General features: G+C 39.0%; 1 protein-coding gene across 1 annotated transcript in view; it reads left to right on the top strand.

Moving 5' to 3' along the window:
• SLC44A3 (solute carrier family 44 member 3) overlaps positions 1 to 18748 on the top strand; it is a 41340-nt gene extending 22592 nt beyond the window's left edge. Inside the window, exons 11-16 of the mRNA XM_050901279.1 lie at positions 2039 to 2195; positions 4765 to 4848; positions 14601 to 14738; positions 15214 to 15450; positions 17273 to 17371; positions 18491 to 18748. Of these exons, the coding sequence (XP_050757236.1) occupies positions 2039 to 2195; positions 4765 to 4848; positions 14601 to 14738; positions 15214 to 15450; positions 17273 to 17371; positions 18491 to 18496 (721 nt within the window). The 3' untranslated portion in view covers positions 18497 to 18748. The remainder of the gene's footprint in view (positions 1 to 2038; positions 2196 to 4764; positions 4849 to 14600; positions 14739 to 15213; positions 15451 to 17272; positions 17372 to 18490) is intronic.

The raw sequence follows: 18748 nt of genomic DNA, 5'->3' as shown, positions 1-18748 counted from the left end.
AGCATCACCTGTTGTTGTGTTTAGCTAGCTGTTTTCCTATGTTTCCTACCCTGAGCCAGAATTACGAGGAAAATCTTTGTTCTTTTTCTAGTCTGTTTGGAAGCAAAGCAAGAAACCTTGTCAGACCCTGTTCTTGTGAGAATTCCTTTGCTAGGAAAAGAAGGTGTGGAAAAGCATCCAAATGTGTAGAAATTTATCTAAACTAAACTTCCAATTTTGACATTCTTGCTCATTAATCAGTCCTGTTAAAAACATCAAAACAAACCCTTCTTCATTTTTCTCTTCAGTAGCAAGTAAATTATTAACACAAGAGTAAACTTTGTCCTTTCTGTATTTCTCACCCTTGGTTAACATTTAACTTGCAGAAACTTAATCTTTTATATTCTGAGATCTGACTGAGACTGTCATATGTAAGGTAGTATATAAGGGAAAAGGAAACAATGGTACTATATGGACAGAATAACTCATCTGTATTGTGATGTATGTGTTTCTAACACAGAAACATGATGACTTAAAAAAAACCCTGCCTTATTCAGTATAAAATTCCACTATCCCCCAAGCTGTTCCCCTAGTTGTAAGACCAAAACCAACAAATGCAGCAACTGCTTTGCTGGAATTTCCTATTCAAAATAATGTGGTATATTCACATATTTAAATACAACTTCTAGGCTGCAAAGTATTTAGTGTTTTGAATGAACTGCAGCGATACCTTCAGGATTCTTGCAGAACTGTGATACCTGTCTTGTTATAGTGTGTATGATTTAAATCCTTGCTGAAGTAAGGATTTAATAAAAATATATTTGTAGAGCTTTTTAGCCCCAACCAGTCATTCTCTTATCACTGCCTTTTTATTTTTTAGTTTCTTGTGCAAACTATTAATTTTTCAAGATAACAGAGATTTTGAAGGAATCACTTATGAAAATAGGACATCGTATTTGTGATATAGGGTCTGATCTTTACTTAACTATTTAGTCAAACTGCTGCTGGTTCTGTTGCCTAAGTAAATTTTTCAGGGTTGGGCCAATTGCTTAAGAGTTGCTTTATAGAAGGGCTGGTTATGACTGGTGATCAGTGGGGTTTTTTTAATCCTCTGAAACATTTTTTTAAGGTATTTATAGTGTTAATCTAATTGTTGGGGTTTTTTTACAGCATTTGAAGAGGGGTGGGGGAGTGGCTTTAAGTTCATTTCCTGTTTTTTATATAAATTCTTGAGAGCTGTGTCATACTACTCGCTGTAAATGATTGACATTAAACTGACCTTTATAAAGGAACCAAGAAAATAAGACTTGTATTTAGGCCAATTTTTTGTCTTTGCTTTTCTGTTTTGGAAAACAGATTATTTCTCCAAAACAGTACAGGTTAGTGTGCAGTAGAATTACAAGTTTTTTGGGCCAAATTATAATTCTAAACATATAGTATGATATTCCTTCTTTGTGTATTCCATTTTAAAACAAATCCTGTTCAGTGAAAGAAAAAAGAAGTATGAATTATCTGAACAAAATTTAAAACAAAATTTGACCAAATTGCAACAATAAAAGTAGATAGTAGATCTCAATTTTACACATGAGAGCTTGTGATATTTTTTTCTAGTTTTAATTTTACCACTGAAGCAGAAATAGCGGATTCATTCCTTCAGACTAAAATCTTGCAGAAACAACAGTCAAATAAAAGATTGCGGAGAATAAGAGAAGTGACAGAAACTGCAGAGAGGTGTTCAAGGAAGTATTCTCAGATGTTGTTCACTTAATTCTGGTATTTTCCGTTGTAGGTTTTTTCTAGATATTTTTCCATTACTGAATACATCAAAACAGTCATTGCTTAAGAATTAAACTAATCCAATAGAAGTTATAAACTTGGCTGCTTTCCTTTGGACTAAGGTGAACATTCAGATGAAGTCAGTAGGAAAACTGGAGTTGTTCAAGTGGGAAAGGAAATACCAACTTAATTCTTTAAATTTCCAAATACTGAAAAGATACAATGTATATCTTCTTAAATAAGTTTCTAAAACATTTTAAAATTGTTTGTTTTTTCTTTCTAGAAATAAAAATAGCCCACCACCTCACCCAGTCCTGTCTTCCATATCAGTTCTTTTTTGCTACCATCTAGGAACTGCTGTAAAAGGCTCATTTCTAATCACAATACTGAGAATACCAAGGCTTGTTCTCTTGTACCTTTATAATATCCTAAAACAAAAGGTAGGTGTATACTTCTGTAACACTATAAAAATAGTAGTTAAAAGGCGAGATTCATGAAAAAAAAAGTGAACAATATACTTCTTGCTTAAAAATGGATATGATGTGGATTTTATATTTTATCCCATTTTCTTCATTAAGAAAGCTTTTTTCTCTCAACTCAGATATCAGTGCTTCCTTTTTTTCTCTCAACTCAGATATTTTTAAAAGCAGAAAACACCCACTTTAAAAACCACCTTTATTTAGTGTTTATATATAAAGGCTTTTATGAAGGATAAAGGAAAAATTTGGCAGAATGCTCTATTTAAAATTTTTGCATCATAAATTAAAAAAAAACAAAGGTAAGAACATTGTTGTTGCATATAAAATATCTTATAGAAAAGATTTAATCTGCCTTGTAATATGAGTTTATAGAAAGAAAGTATGAAATAAGAACTGAGATTTAACCAGAGATTTATGTAGGATCCAAACCACATCTTTTAAGATATATTAAAAATATGGCTGGGCTATTTTGATTGTTGCTTGTTTGCTTTCTATCTTTCATGCATCCCTGCATCTCTTCTCTTCTGCTGGAAGCGTACCATTGCAGTTAGTTCTGGCACTTTGGCAAGGAGCGAGATCTGTCATGACTGCACAGCTCTGATTTTAGAGGAAGATTTAGGCAAAGTTTTTAAATGTAGGTCTTTTCCTCTAGAGTTTACCCTGGCCTTGAAGCATGTTATGTATAGTTAAGACAGGGTGTTTACATTGACCATCCCTGGTACCTATGAGGCATGTGTGTGGAGTATAGTTTGTGAACGCTTAAATAAAAGCGCCTTGTAATAAGATACTTGAAAGATGTGTAAGTGTCTGGGTTTATGTCACTTTCATATGAAAGCCTTGGTTATAATACTTGGTGAGCTGGGTCAATTAAGAACTTTGTTTAAAGATGGTTGGGGAGGGGGTAGGTTGTGCCAGGCAGAAGATAAGAGTATTTTCTGCCTCTAGAGGAAGCAGAATAAGTGGACTTGTTGGGTATGTGGTTTTGTGATCTGAATAGCTGTAGAAGATTTAACTAGCAAAGAAAGATTATTTGTGTCTATAGCAGTGTGCTACAAGCTTCTTTTGGTCCAGTTGCCAAGCACTCAGCTGAGGATGTGACATGACCCATAGCTGTAACTGCTGCTAAAGAGGCTATAAAGTGCTCAGGCCAGCTCGTGTCCCCAGTCCACAGAAGGATCCCCCCACAAAGTAACCTTACTCCTTCCCATGGGAGAAAGGGCAGGCTATGGCCCCTTTCCATTGAGGCTTTTTCCACAGAGGGCCAGAGTAGTGGTACTAAAGGATGGAGAAGTGATGCTGCATTCTTGTAGAGCTCACCCAGACTTTGCAACCTTTACAAAAAATGCTGCTGTTTTCTGTGAACAGGAGGAAGAGTCAGGGGTCTGCAAGCTTGCAGGTAAATTCACAGATGTTTTCTACATAGCAGTCTTCAAGCAGAATCAGAGAGGAGATTGCAGTTCAAGTCCCTTGCTCTTGGTTTTTAATAAACAGTACTTACTGAGATTAATACAGTTTTAGTAAAATCATCTCTCCAGCAATACACAGCAAGATTAAAGTATTTCTCTGCTGTCAGGAGTTTGCATGTACAGTCGCCATTTTAAAGGAATTATTCCTGGAATATTTTCAAGAACTTCTCTGGAAAAAAAGTTGGGAGGTTCGTGGTTTCTACATGAACAATGGTAGTTGTGGGGACCTGACGTTTTCGTACAGTGACTGGAAGATCTCTGCTTTCCAAAACAAAAACATTCTGACCTCTGGAAAAAGAAGGTTAAAAAGACTCAAGTATCACTGAACTGAATTTCCTTTTGCTGAGAAAAACAGCCAGTTAAATTTGGAAGGCTACCATGGCTACCAAGATGTCTTTTTCTTGTCTTGCTTGGTAAAATCTTTATATGATGAACAGTTCTGAGCTCGTGATGTGATGGGGTGGGGGCGGCGGAACAAACACTGAGCTTTTCTGCTCTGTTTTTAGTATGAAACTAATATAGATCAGTGGTCTATGAATGGTCTGTTCTAATACATGCTTTTTCCTCCTGTCCTGAAAAATGAATGTATGCTCTGAGTCAGTACACACACGTGCATATAAGTCCTTCTGCCCATTCTTTTATTTTTGTCCATTAGGGTACCAGTCATTTCAGAACTGTGAAGGTTTTTTGATAAACAAAAAAATTAAAAATCTGTCAGTGTACTCCCTGATCACTGCAAAGTACTGTAAGGGTTACTGATTTGCCTGCCTGTTTTGTTCTCCAAGCAGCTGTTAGCTCACAAAGCTGCTTGCAGCGCTTACTTTCTTTTCCCAGAGAAGAATCTTCTATCCACAGGAAGAAAAAAAATATGCTCAGCTCATCAGTCATTAATACTGAAGGGTCTCAATTAAAAACCGTTCCTATAATCCTAAAGGAAATATCTGCTGCCTAAGTGAACGCTTTATTAGAAGAGTCAGTCACCTGTAAAGCAAGTTTTTCTAAAATGGCAGTTTTGTTTGAGTCTAATTCTGTGTCCAGTAACCAAACATTTCATTTTATTGCAGGAGAGTGCATGTGCAAAGTGCCTGTTCAAGTGCTGTTTCTGCTGGTTTTGGTGCCAGGAAAGTTGCTTAAGATACTTTAACCAGGTACAGTCTATCATCTCTGTCACTCAACCGTTGGCATACCTAGTCTAGAAACGGTGTGCGTATGCTAGCTCCATTTAGCATGACTAAAGCAACATCCAGTGCATGCAAGCCCAAGTTTCTTGCTGGCCGTGTAAACTAAACAAACAAAAAAGTCTTCAAGTGCAGATGGAACTTGTTGCAAAGAAACAGGGAATTGACAAACATGCAAGGTGCAAGATTTTAGAAAACTTGTTAATACAGCTTGAGATAGTCCTTTCAGAGGGGGCCACTTGCTATTTCTGTAGGTAAGAAGACTTAACATTTTGTTGAGTTGTGCCAGACAGAATACTGAAATACAGAGGGTCCAGGTGGAAGGAAGCAATGAAGAAGTAAGAAACCCACCTGGAGATGTGTCATTAAACTAGATACGGTATTTTCCACCTGAAAGTCCTGACTAAGAAACTTGAACTCCTGGCTGATTTCCATTATCAATATATCTGGGAATATGATCCGTGATGAAAAAGCCAGATGATATTATATTCTCTTTCTTTGAAAGACATCTTTGTTTTGTTAGCAGTTTTGTTTCAAAAGTGGTTTTATTGGAAATGGATGATTTCTGACATACATCAGTTTTTCAGATACTTGACTCTTACTTTGTCCTTCCTGATCCTTTTCTCCAAATGTTTTCCAGCTCTATATACATCATTGTAAATAGTTAATTTTTCTCATTGTCAGTCCCCTTTTGTTGTCTGTGGTGACTGTGGTATTCTTAATGTGAAAGGGAATCAGATGTTCATGCTGATTCTTAACTCTCTGACTGTTGTGTTCTTTGTTCTCATTGCTGAGGGTAGTAGTGAAGTAAACAAGACAATTCTGACAATGGGTCTGACTCCTCTAAAGTAGGTGCATAAATTAAGCTTAATCTTGGACAACTATGAAGAGAAAGTTTTTCACTTAGTTCAGCCTAGATTAAATACTTGTGCAGTGAAATCTCTGGTTCTAGACAATGAATTTTCCAGGCTTACATTTTTTAGGTAGATCCTATGGTCACTGACTTGGTGAAGAATCTCAGAGTTCGTTTTGACTCCATTTGTAGTCACCCTTTCCCCTTGGCTTCCTGCCTTTCAAAGAAATATCCAGCATCCTAGTGTTTACTTTCTCCAGCTGTTGTATGCTACGTGTTTGTTAAAAGAAGAATTAATTCCTGTAATGTTCTTCCTTTTGTGTCTACAGAAGGCTGTATTATAGCTCTTGTTCCCTTAAAAGATTTCCTGTTTCCTAATCTATTGTAGGCAAATTTCTGTTTTTATATGAGTTGTGGTTTTTAACCTAATGATCATAATACTGTGTTTGCTGTTAGATAATTGTTTGTTTGAACATCTTTTTGGCAAAGATGATGGTGTTCCACGTGCTCCAAATCCAGGGCAATTTGGGCAAGGGTTAGAGGAGAAAAAAAGCAAGAACACGCTGTAAGATTTTAATAGAAATTTTATCTGTATGAAGGGGTAACATTGGTCTCAGATTATTGCATTTCATAGAGTAATTAAAGTATCTAATTAGTTTTTTCTTTTTTCCTATTAAAAATGTATTCAAGCCTATTTCTTAAAAAATCTATTTTGACTAAGATTGCAAATCTTCATCTTCAGTTTTGTAAAATCTGCAGCCAAATGTAAAAAAGAAAAAAAAGAAAGGAAAAAAAAGACAAGTCTGCGGTTTTAAGCAGCTTAACATATGGCTTCATTAACAGAAGTACTGAACTCTTAAGAGCTCTTATTGAGATCAGTGAAAGCTGCTGGCTACACCCTTGAAATTTCACATAGGTGTTGAACATGGACTTGAGAGTAGGACTTGAGAGGGGTTAAAAAATTGCTTGTACCTATGTTTCTAACATTTTGAAAGTATTTTTTAGTTCAGATTTTGATTTTTGTGTGAGTTGAAATTACTGAAATGTGGAACAGCTGTTATAAACGTTGGTCCAAAGCTCATTGTGTGCGTTAACATTCCTTACTATGTTTTTGTCTTTTATTCTAGTATTACTTTCACTATAGTAATAAGCATGTAATTACCTGAAACTCTTAAAAAAAAAAAAAAAAAAAAAAAAAAAAAGCCTTCTCCATCACTTCTGCACTATTTTCTTCAACCTGTTGTTATATTGCTTAGATGATTTAAATTCTTTCTGCTCCTTCATTCACAAGTTTAATCAGGATTAAACAGAGCCCCTTGTTTTCCCTCTGGGAAACTTGCAGATGAGAAACAGGTGCTGGAGGAAGTAACGCTGGTGATAAAGTGCGAGCTTCTTTCTTCCCATGCAGTATCAACCAAGTGCTCTGTTATGTTATCAAAGAGTACTTTTTGGGCTGAGGTGCCATCTTTCAGGTGGGATTTAACACTGACTTTGATAGTTGCATGCATCCCTGAAGTGACTTGTTCTCTGCGGGCTCAGCTAAGTTTTGTTCAGCTCTCCTGGAACTTAACTGAAATGGGGCCAAAAAGGTACCCTGTCATCTTCCCATCGTGACAGCGTGCTGCGCTAGACGCTGCCAGTTGCCATATTTCCAGTGGCGGTTGTTGGAGGAGAGGTAATGTAAACCCAGCATCCTGTGCAGATTGCAATGTGGATAATTACATTCTGCCTTCCTAAATTTCTCTTGGATTTGCAACTGGATCCTGTGCTAAACTGTGGTGTAGTGTTGCTATGTGCTGTTAAACAGTTCACTCCTTAAGCTGTTCCATTTCAGTCATGGGCAAAGTGATTCATGTGTGTGTATAATCCATTAGTAACAATTGTAAAGCACTCTGGGTTCTATCTGGATGAAAAGTGCTTTGTGAATATAAAGTCATTATCCTTACTTGACAGTTCTGTTTGCCAACACTTGTCAGAATTACCACAGATTTTTCATCTGCTGGCTCTGATGGCTTCAGTATGTTCCAGATAAACATATCCAATCATCTCAAGTAAAATCTGGGAGACTGAAATTTCTCATCCGTGAAAAGAATATACCGGTTTTTTAATGTGGTTTGGGAGCTACAAGGTCTGTCTCTCTCCTGCTTTCTTAAATTGTAGTGGCAGTCTTAACTTTCGATACATCAAAGCGCTTGCTTTTTTTTTCTCCTTTACAGCCTTGTTGCAGTGACTTTTTTTAAACAATATATCTATTTCAGGATAGTTTTGCTTTTCCGTGTCTGCTTTGGGTTCATCTGCAGCCAGTTGGCAAGCAACCGCTCCAAAGTGCAGCACATGGATTTCTGAAGGAGTTGCTGTGGTAGGAAGCAGTATGTGGTTTCTCTGTTTTCATCAGCGCAGTTACTTGCAGTGTAGCCTTCTGGGCCCTGTGGTAGCCATTACTGAAGTCAGCAGCACGTTAGCCTGCATTTGCTGGTACTGCGACCCTTTACTGATACTGAAAGCTGGCAACTGTCTAGTGTAAAAAAACAGTAGCAAGTCTGTCTAACGGTCATAGATCCATGGCAGTTGGTTGTCTCTTAAGCTTTGGATGGAAGCCTATCAGGAGGTTGCAGTTAAATGCCTTGTGGAGAAGTGACCTAGATAAAACCAAAATTCATGCATGCTAATGTAAGTACAGTTCTCCTCTGCACTGCCAAACACATTGTGCCTCACCCCATCAAGTACTTCTTTTTCCTCCCTAAAACAATACTACATTTTAATGTTACTGGCAAAATTGCTTCTAGATGTTAGGCTAAATTTTTAATCATCTTGAAAATACAGTTGGCTAAAATGTTAATCTTCAGTAAAATTGTATTTTAAATATGTTTTCCCTCTAGAGGCTTTATGTATGAGCTAACAGGAAATAAAATTCCTCAGATCTTTACTTGCTCTGTAGGGTGAACGATGTAGGGGATAGAGATGAACAAGACTGACTAATTCTTGCTTTGATACCTTTCTCCTCTCCCCAATCCCATTAAAGAAAAAAAAAGAGAGAGAAAGAAAATAAAACGCAATGAAGCAAGTGACCAATAATTCAGTGCTTTTAAGCAGAGCAATTTATGAACAACTCTCTGGAAATGTTCAGTTTGTTTTATTTCAGAAATCCCAAATGAGAACATTGTCGCACTAACTGCAGAAGCCACTGTAAGCAACTCCAGTAATGATGAAACCATGATGCAATGGGTACTTAAAGCAGGATTCTTGTGGTCCAGCCCCTGTGGTTGAAATGGAGCCCAGGTGTAGCAGTGAGATGCTGCAGGAAAGGACACCCAGCTGCCCTCCCAGGAGAAAGTTGTGTTGGTCCTACCCACTGGATGACAGCCATGGAGGGAGTAGATGAGACACAGAGTAGGAAGCAAGTAAAGGACAAGATTTGCTCCAGTAGTCCAGACTACAAATATAAAGTGGAATGGAAATAAAGGAAAGTTGTGCTTCTTGGGCTGCTTGGGAAAATTCAGGAGGCTGTTGAAGTGTTTCTTACAAATGGTCATTAGCCTAAGAATCAAAAATAACTGTATTAGCTGTGTGCTTATTGGTTGAAAGTTGGGGAGCAGAATATTCTCCATGTGTTTGTCAACCACAGGACAACAGCCCTCAGTTAACAAGGCTGCAGAAAGGGCAGATTCAGTTCTGGAAGGTATGAGATGAAATACTTGCACCAGAAAGAGGGGGATAAATTCCGTTGTACAAGTTGCTGGTTAGGTGATCAGGCTTATCTCACAAGAGGCGACTGGAATATCCTCATGTGTATACTTTGGCAAATGAAAGGTAAGATCAAGCATGTTAGCCATCTATGAGTGTATCAGGAAGAGAAACAGCAGGGAGGGATAAGAGCCAAGACAAGATCAGCAGAAGAATGAGTAGGTGTAAACTGTTCATGAGTAAATGTTGTCTGAAAGTTGGAAGAAGGTTCCTAAGGACCAGAGGGACAACGGTCTGGAATAGCTCCAAATGTACAGGCTGGGAGAGGGAAAAGCCCTAAGTAATTTAAAGAGGGAGCTTTCCACTTAATGGAAGAAATCATATAATGTGCTAATCTGAAATAGCCGGGGACTGGAGTGGCTGAAAGTCCCTTCCAGTCTTACATGTCCTCATCTCTTCAGTGGGGCCTCACAGGCCTACATCGCTCTAATTTCCCACCACTATCTGAGAGATACGATAACAGCTTTCTCACTGGGTCACTAACTGCTGTACAGCATCCACAGAAATGTCATTGCCTCTTGCTACCACTGGATTTTGTTTTCTGAGGGGATTCCACTGGCAGCTGTGACACGTGCAAGCTAAGACACTTAGAAGTCCAGCCTGAGCTGCACAGCGTTGCACTAGGTGTAGCTAACCAAGGCAGCCCCCAAGAGAGTTGGCAGCAACAAGATCAGATCAGGCTGAAAATACCAGCAGAGTGGAAAAAGCTGAAGTGGGATGTGAGACCAGCATGTCTCCTGCTTCTTTTTTAAGAAGATTCTGTCGCTATGGCAATCCTCTCTTCCCCAAGCTCATTTTATTAAAGCAAGTCCTAGAATGGAGGACTGAATTCAGCTGTTACACAAAGTAGCAATTATTCTCAGCAATTGGGGAACTTATGGCCTGGATCTGAGCCACAGTGCCTTTCTCATGAAACTAGCAGGTCAATTTGTCCAAGACCCTTGACATTCTGTGTTGTGAGGCACAGAAGGATGTATTCTTTAAATAGGTTTTTTTGCATACTGTGGTATTTGGAAATATGTAAACATTCACATTCCTTATTTATTCATCCTGACACTGAGAAACTAGTGTCTAGTTCCCAGGCTCCAAGCCAGAGGAGGCTTGTGTTCTTCACAAAGGTGGTGATACAGTACCGACTTGCTGGTGCAAGGATAAAGACTGTTCCTGACCCACTATCTCCAACGCTTTCTGATCAGTGGTATGCTATCGATGCCATTATTACTTGCTTGTCACCATAGCAGAGACTACCATTGTAACAAATCAATTCATTAAGCAAAAATAAAAAACATAATAGCTATATTGGGCCAGACTGAGTCTCCGTCTAGCTCTAGTATCCCATCTCCGACAGTGGCTGTGAGTGAATGCTAAGGTAGAATGAGTGTATATTTCTCTGTCCTCGTGCTGTTTCTGAATCTGTTTTCAGCCTAGGGACTTCTTGAGCTGAGTATGTTTTCTGTGTGTTTAATAACTCTGTGGTTTCCTTTTCCCTGAACTTTCCCAGTCTCTCTTGAGCTCATGCGAACTTTTAGCAGCTACAGCATCCTTTGTCCAGCAGTTCACAGGTTACAGACTTACAGTGAGAAGAAATACCATCTGTTTTCAAATTTGGCTTCTACTACTTCGTATGGTCCTCCCCCTGCCTAGTCTTTGTTCTGGAAGAAACAGTGAGCCATCTAACCCTACCTACCCTCTCCGCATTTCTCATGATTTTGTAGCCCTCTTACCACATCCTCCTTCAGTCATCTCGTTTCCAGACAGAAGAGCCTGGTGTACTCAGTTGTTCCCCAGACAGAAGACATTCCATACCTTTTGGATCGTTCCTGCTGCCCTTCTCTCAAACATTTCCTAGTCCACTAAAGCTTTTGTGCATGGGAATAGAATACATTCTGTAGAAAAACACATTTAAATAACTGGTTTCTAAATGATAGCAGGTTCTTAACTGACCATGGGCTACCAGCTTAGCCTTTGCAACTATCTTTTCTTTGAAAGGAATTGAGTGGTTGCACATACGCTGCAACTGGAAAATTAATGGGATATCTAAGCTTCTAGTCCGAAGTCCAAAATGATTTGCAAATATTGGGAATAGCTTGTGTGTGTTAGGTGTTCTTTGGTGGTAAGGATAAGAAATCATTTGAGCTCATTTCTGTGCAACTTTGAGTTTCATGGAAATACGCATTTGCTTAAATGTTAGACATGTATTTTGTTAGTGAGAACGTGTAGGTTTCTGTGTGGCTGGATGGAATCAGGGTATGGGGTCTGTATGGGAAACTTGAGAATTGTGAAGAAGGTGTATGGAGCCAGAGTCTAGGCTGAACAAGAAACCCTCCAAATATTTTTTTTTTTTTTTCTTAGAAATGTATTTTTTGCTGAAAGGTGGAGATCACTTGGCTAAGTCTTCAGCTTGTACTAGTAACATTCTTGCTTCACCTATGTCAATGACTGGTTTTGTAGCCTTCAGCAGTTCATTCATTTCTGTGTCTCTCATTCCTTCTATGATGTTGGATTATTACCTGGCTGCCTTTCTTGCTTGGCTGTTATGACTAGTTCGTACTTACATGATTTGTGGAAGCTGTAATTGTTATAAATGCCATTTTTTATCAACTGGTTTGTAACATGGCAAATCCCTATACAGGTGGTATTCAGTCTCCAGCATTATTTTCAGTCTTTCCAAGATAACTGTTCTAGTTAATAAATATCAGAAATTCTTTTTGTTGCACATTCCTTGCATACCGAAGTGGCTAATTCAAGAGTGCAAACAAATGGTTATTTATTTTAAGTTTGGAAACAGTGTTTGTACAAGTGCACATGCATTTTCAACATTCTTTTTAATTTTTAAAACAGGGCATTTTTTGCTGTTTATGAATACAGAATCTGTTTAATTTATTGGCAAAATTTATACTGATCTCACCACATCAGGATCTGCTCTGTGAGTTTAGTTCTTAAGGGACAGAAACAAACTTAGAAAACCCTTTTCCACTTTGTGTCTCCATTTCCTGTCTGTTAATGGGAATGATGAAACAGACTTAACTCGCAGCATGTTATAAAGATAGGTCTGTCCAAGTTTGAAACATGCAGTGACAGCTACAGATGGAAGACGCAGAGGGAGCTTGACCTGAGGCCATCTGTCCTACACCTGTGTCCTGGGGAAACGGTAGCCCAGCAAGGCTGGCGCTGGCCTTACCGAACTGTCAGCTCTCCCGCTGCTGCATCCTGGGCCGATGCTCCCGCAGGCGAGCTTGCAGGCCGTCGGGTTTCCTCACATGGGATGGCAGCAGGCTGCTTACAAACCTGTCGGGTTGAGTGAGGCAGGTGGGACAGGGATGCTTCTCTTTCAGAGGTGTAGGCAACCACGAAGGCAGAGGTATTGTAGTCAATGCCTGACCGAGCCAAAGGGTACACCTCTCTGCCGGTCCTGTTACAGCACTGCCTGGGGAAAGGAGCAGCGTCAGTATAAAGGAAAGTTAGCACAGAAAGCATTTTTTCCTATTTAGGAATGAAGCGAACTTGCTTGTTTAAACAGATTTTTATGCAGATACTCTATGCGTTTCTGTAGAGTTCAGTGGAGTCTTTGATTTTTCTTAGAGTAGGCAATAAATCCGTGGTCTTTATTTATACTTTTTCCATCTATGGATGTATTTGCTGCTATGTAAGTACAATATTTACAGGATGTCACTGTTTACTTCTACTCTTTTTTTGCTTACTATCAGAGAAACAAATTCCTTTGTCATTTATAAAATAAATAATATCCACAATAGAGACAAAGGATCTTTGACTGCATTTAATTTCTTTCTTTCTCTGTAATATTTTAAGATAATGTCAATATAGCTTTGCTACATTACAGTATGTTACAGAAATTGCTATGGGGTAAAACTGGACTCTGCAGAAATAAATTTTCTCTGCCTTCAGATATCTGAAGCTATTTTATATTTTGATTTGTAAGTAAGAAAAAACAGATTTTTGAACAGGAAGTGTTTTGCAGTAGGCCAGTATAATTCACTTTCAGCAAACCAGTTATGTTTTTTTCTCACTTCCAGGTGAAGCAGAAAGTAATCTAAGCACCAAGCACATGTTGGGGTGTATAAATTCCTTCAGAACAGTAATCCCTTGCACACTGTGGTTCTTACTGACTGTACCAGATGTGACTAATGCTTTGTGGCATAATCCACCTTCTAATATTTTGAGTAAGAGAAAACCAGTCATAAGACTTGCTGGTAAAGTTCAGCATACATTTCAGGTATCTTGAGTGCTGTTTTTCTTAGCTGATATCTTGGACACAGTTTCAAAACCTTGTTGAGGAGTTCCCGAAATGGGACATATATGTCAAGTTATGCACAACAAGTGCTAAAATAATCCAGTCCATGAAGCTAAATATTCTGTCCTCCCCACCTGTCTTGGCAAGTTTCCACACAGAGAAATCTTGTAAAATTCTCAATACATCAAAAAACTGTGAGTGCCCCTACTGTCTGTTGAAATTCTGGGGGCTTTCTGTGACATAACACTCACTGGTCTAGTCCAGGATCCTTTAGCTGTTCTTTTCCAGTCATTTTCACAATTGGTTTCATCTTTCATGAAAAGGTTTATTTTATGGCTATAGCCATAAGCTTGAGTTTCAGTAGCATATGAATAGTTTGAAAGGGCCATGTATAAGAGGTTTTTAATCATCAACTTTTAAATGACTGGATAACTATATAACTTGATTGTTCCACTTAATAGTTTGCCAGCAGTCTTGGAGATAGATTCGTAGAAAATAAACAAGTCAGTTTGGATAGTGTGACTCCAGGTAAGTGAGTGTTTTGTGGTAATTGTGTTGTATTCATTAACAAAAATTCGGGTAGAGAATTTTAGTGTTTTAAAATAAATTGGATAAAGGTGGGTTCAGAAATTTATTTAGTCACTATTCTAGCATTTGCTAATGGTGGAAATTATATAGAAAAACTATTTGAAGTTAGAAGCATAGTCATTATAGTCACTTAAAATAAAATTGCCATATTATGCAAAATAACTCTTTATATTCATAAAGTCAGTATTTCCAAATAGAGTTTAAGGCTTTGCATTTTGCTGAAGTAAAATCTAGATTATAAGAGTCTTTCCTCTCTCACTGCATTATTATCTTCTCTCATTTCAGCATGCATACACAACTACATCCATAAATGGGACAAATTTTTGTACATCAGCAAAGGATGCTGTCTTTATTTTGGTGAAGAATTCTGCTAAACTTGCATCTATTAGCTGTTTTGGAGATTTTGTCCTATTTCTAGGAAAGGTAAGAGTAAGAAAAATACTGTCTGTAAGAATGAAGTGAAACATCAGGGTTTGAGTCTCTTTTCGTATACCTAAAGTAAATAAGGTTTATCTTTGTTAAACTTGGTGTTGTTAATGCTGTAAAATGAGTTCGGGAGAGAAGATAATGTTTGAGGAATTTAATCCTTTTCATAGTCTTTACAGAGTTATTTAGTTGTATTACAGTAGCGTCCTTGGCGCCACTCTTATAGTTCCCATTGCAATGAGTCTTTGGTAAATACGTAGTAAAAGATTGCCTCTGCCCTACAGAATTTACACGTTGAATTGAACACGAAGTGTGACAACTATGTGATGCCAGAAACTGCATAGCTATCCCCCAGATGAGATGTGCTGTTAAAATATTGGCTGTAATGTATTTGCCTCAGGGTTTGGGTTTTTTTAAGAAACATTTCTACATGATTAATGAGGCTGCATTTCTCTCTTGCTGCCCTTTACAGGTGTTTGTTGTATGTTTTACTGTTTTTGGAGGATTGATGGCATTTAACTACCATCGGGAGTTGCAAGCTTGGGTAGTTCCTCTGTTGCTGGTTGGATTTTTTGCCTACGTGATGTCCCACAGCTTTCTGTCTGTGTTTGAAGTGACAGCAGATGCCATGTTCCTTTGCTTTGCTATTGATATGGAAACAAATGATGGATCTGCAGAGAAGCCATACTTTGTGGATCAGGAACTGCTGGTAAACCCCAGTGATAACAGCAAAGATATTTGAGCCATTCTAAGCTTTTGGGGACTTTTTCTTTCCGCAAGACCTAGTAATTTGAACCCACAACCCGTGCTATTTCCTTTCCAACACCTTAGAACAGGATGGGCTCAGGGATACAAATCATTTCTGAATTTATAAACTGAAGTAAATGGCTCCCTCTGACTCCTGAGTGCTAGCTATGATCTGCTGCCTTCTTTTAGACCATACCCTGTAAGTAAGGGCTGACTTTTTAGGCCTTATTAGAGATATGTTCAATATATTGTTGGTAATTAAAAAATATATATAAACAGATGAGCTAGCTGCAGAGACTGATCCATGGGGTGCCCTAAGATTACATGTTTATATTTGTTGTGACTTACTGTACAGTGATGAGCAAAAGTAAACAACAAGGAGCTTCTTGTTGCCAGCAGCAGGTCAGGTATCCATCCACATCCTATGGATGCTGTAGTTCTGAACAAACTTCATGCAAACTCGAGTTGCTTTACTTCATACCTATACAGATTCTTTTGCCAAAATACTGTCTTCTGTCTCCTGATTAAATTCTTCTGCCTCTGGACTGATTGTTCTGTGTCTTTACCCTCGTAATTACTGTATTGTATTACAAGCGTTTCCATGGAGAATCATTACATAGCTAATAGTGATGGAGAGCTTTAGTTCATAGCTGTATCTGAAGGATTCGAATCTATATATGCCATCCCTTTCATATTAAGAGAATATCTGAAGATGCAGATGTTTTTTCCTTTCATGCTATTTTTGCCAGTTCTGTCTTTTCCTTCATAAATCATGCGACAAAGAAAATCTTAGTGATTCATGAAAAACAAACTCAGCAGCCAGAATAGCTCATATGATATGAATGTTCTGGATGGACTTCTTCAGGACAGTGTCAGAAGAACTGTTTTGGTTTTTTTTTAATGCTGCTGTTAGATTCCCTGTAATGTTCATAGAATTTTGCCGAAAACAAAAAACAACAAAAAGGCAGCCTAAAGATAGGCTTAACCCTTTGTACAGAAGAAAGCAGATAGATATTCTTTGACTTTGATTCAGAACAGTACTTCAGCACATGTCCCGAATAGGAATATGTTACTGAATGGAAAATGCCTTGACCTCTGTTCTTCTCCCTCTGTTTTGCCAAATGCTAAAATACTTAAGCCAATTCTCCTTCATGAAACAAACAGAGGCTTTCCTTTCTCCACTTCCAAACTTTGTGGTAGTTTCTCTTTTTAACTCTGGTCTTAATTCCTTGTAATTAGCCATGCCCTAGGGCCTCGGGTGAAGAGGGGCTTTCCCACAGGGGTGAGGAGTCTTCCAAGCAGGGCAGGCTGTGTAACCTTGTATGGAAAAACTGGGGGCAGCACATCCAAACTCCTCCTCGTTGCATGATCGAGAGTAAGTTTGCTCACGTAGCCAAGAACCTGGAGTTTCCCAACACATGAAGGCATTTGACTTGGGACGTCTGTTACAGTCGGGTTACAAACATCTGGGGGTGGAAGGGAGGCTCTGTGGCCCTCAGGACAGTATGTGGCAGTGGGCGGAGAGCCGGGTGAGGGATTTCAGACAGCCAGAGTCTTCATTCCTGTAGTAGGAGATGTAACAGAGACTCTTGATTCATCCTTCTTGGTTGCATTCATCACCCTTGCTGCCTCTGCAGAGTCCCTCCCGGTGTCACTCAGTGTCATCCAACTAGGAACCAGCTACACTTTCTTAGCCCCGGGCTAATTATCTTCCTTTACCAGGTATTTTTATTTACATAATGGCTTGCATTCCCAAATGATCTCACTCTGGTTTTTGCTTGTAGACCTTTGTGAGTCAGAGTAACAAGTTAACAGAAGGGCAAAACCACAGAAGCATGAGACCTTTCCAGGACAACGAAGATGGGACAGAGCTCCAACCTATGGTGAGACAGGAGTGTGGGCTATGCATTTGTCTGCCAGCTAATGTGTTTGCCTTTATGTCCCGAGAAGAATGGATGTAGGCTGTCATGTATCTCCTGATGTCTCACAGCAACCAACATGCTGTACCCAGTATCCTGTTTTTCTTTCTGTTGCTTTCCCTCTTCAGGAAACTCTCTGCTGGTGCAAAATGGACGGATCAAATATTTGTTCTCATCCTTCTTCCCATTCCCCAGTGTGCCCAGCAGACGAAGAGAGAGATCGGACAAGGGCAAGGGGGTGGGAGATGAATCCTATTCAGATAGTCCTCCACATGTCTGCTGTAGGAAAGTCAGAAGAGTGGTAGGCTGCTTGATTTCCTGCCAGAGCTGCTGAAGTTCAGAGCTGTAAGAGCAGAGCTTAGAGGCCTTCCCTCTCCACCCCCACCCTTTTTCTTTCTTTCTTGTCTATCAGTGTATGTATTTATTTACTCTGTTTTATGCTGGGGTAAAAAAGCTGAGATGCCAGAAGGGAGTGTTCCTCCACTCCCAGGCTTGGGAAAGTCCTGAGAGTAAATGCTCACTAACTGACATCTGAAAAAATATTGCAGATTGCCCAACCTGAGAAGCTGCCCCAGCAAGTTCAGAGTCTGGGCTGATTTTCCCCCCAGCATCGGGGGGGCCAAGGCAGGGCTGCTGGCAAAAGATTCTGCAGCAGCAGCTACTCTGGCACCTACGCTTGCTGGACACTACCGCTTGTGTCTTGTGCCCTCCTAGCTACTTCTTACACGAGTGTAACGAGTGTTGGTGATTTTTCTTGATCTGCTTTCAAGAGGTACCAGGCTCTAGCGAACTCTCATGCAATCTTGTGGGCATTCTGCTATAGGCAGAGCACTGCTTCAGTTTATTGCTACAGTGAGGGACAGTTGATTTTTTCATTGTTTGGGTCTGTTATTGCGTTCTTCAGTAATTTTTTGCCGAGCACAGAAGCTGGGGGGGCGGGGGGGTTATTCCCTGTGAGAGGAGTGTGGATTTGAGATACAAAAGAACCTTAATTATTTTCCCAGTTTACTCTTACGACATTTAAATGCAGTAACAGGACTAGTGCTACACATTATTTGACTCCTTTTTTTTCTCTCTTCATAGACTTGAATGTGAAGTGCACCAGGAAGTATGAAGGCAGACCAGCAATAGCAAAAACAGTCATAGAAAAAAGTAAAGGTTACCAATACCCCAGGACAAAGTATTAGTTCTCTAAATCTCTGTTGTACCTTCTGCACTGGTAAAATGACACAGTCTGTTTGCATGAATAATGTATTTTGTGTGTCAGCACATCTGATTTTTATTAATATACTTGTTATGATCGTCTGCAAGTTGTTAATAAACAAACTCCTTGTAAATTTC

This window comes from Gymnogyps californianus, chromosome 8 (assembly GCF_018139145.2).
Source record: "Gymnogyps californianus isolate 813 chromosome 8, ASM1813914v2, whole genome shotgun sequence".
NCBI classification, from domain to species: Eukaryota; Metazoa; Chordata; class Aves; order Accipitriformes; family Cathartidae; genus Gymnogyps; species Gymnogyps californianus.
The sequence above is the reverse complement of the archived record's forward strand: the minus strand, read 5'-3'. Positions and strand labels throughout refer to the sequence as shown.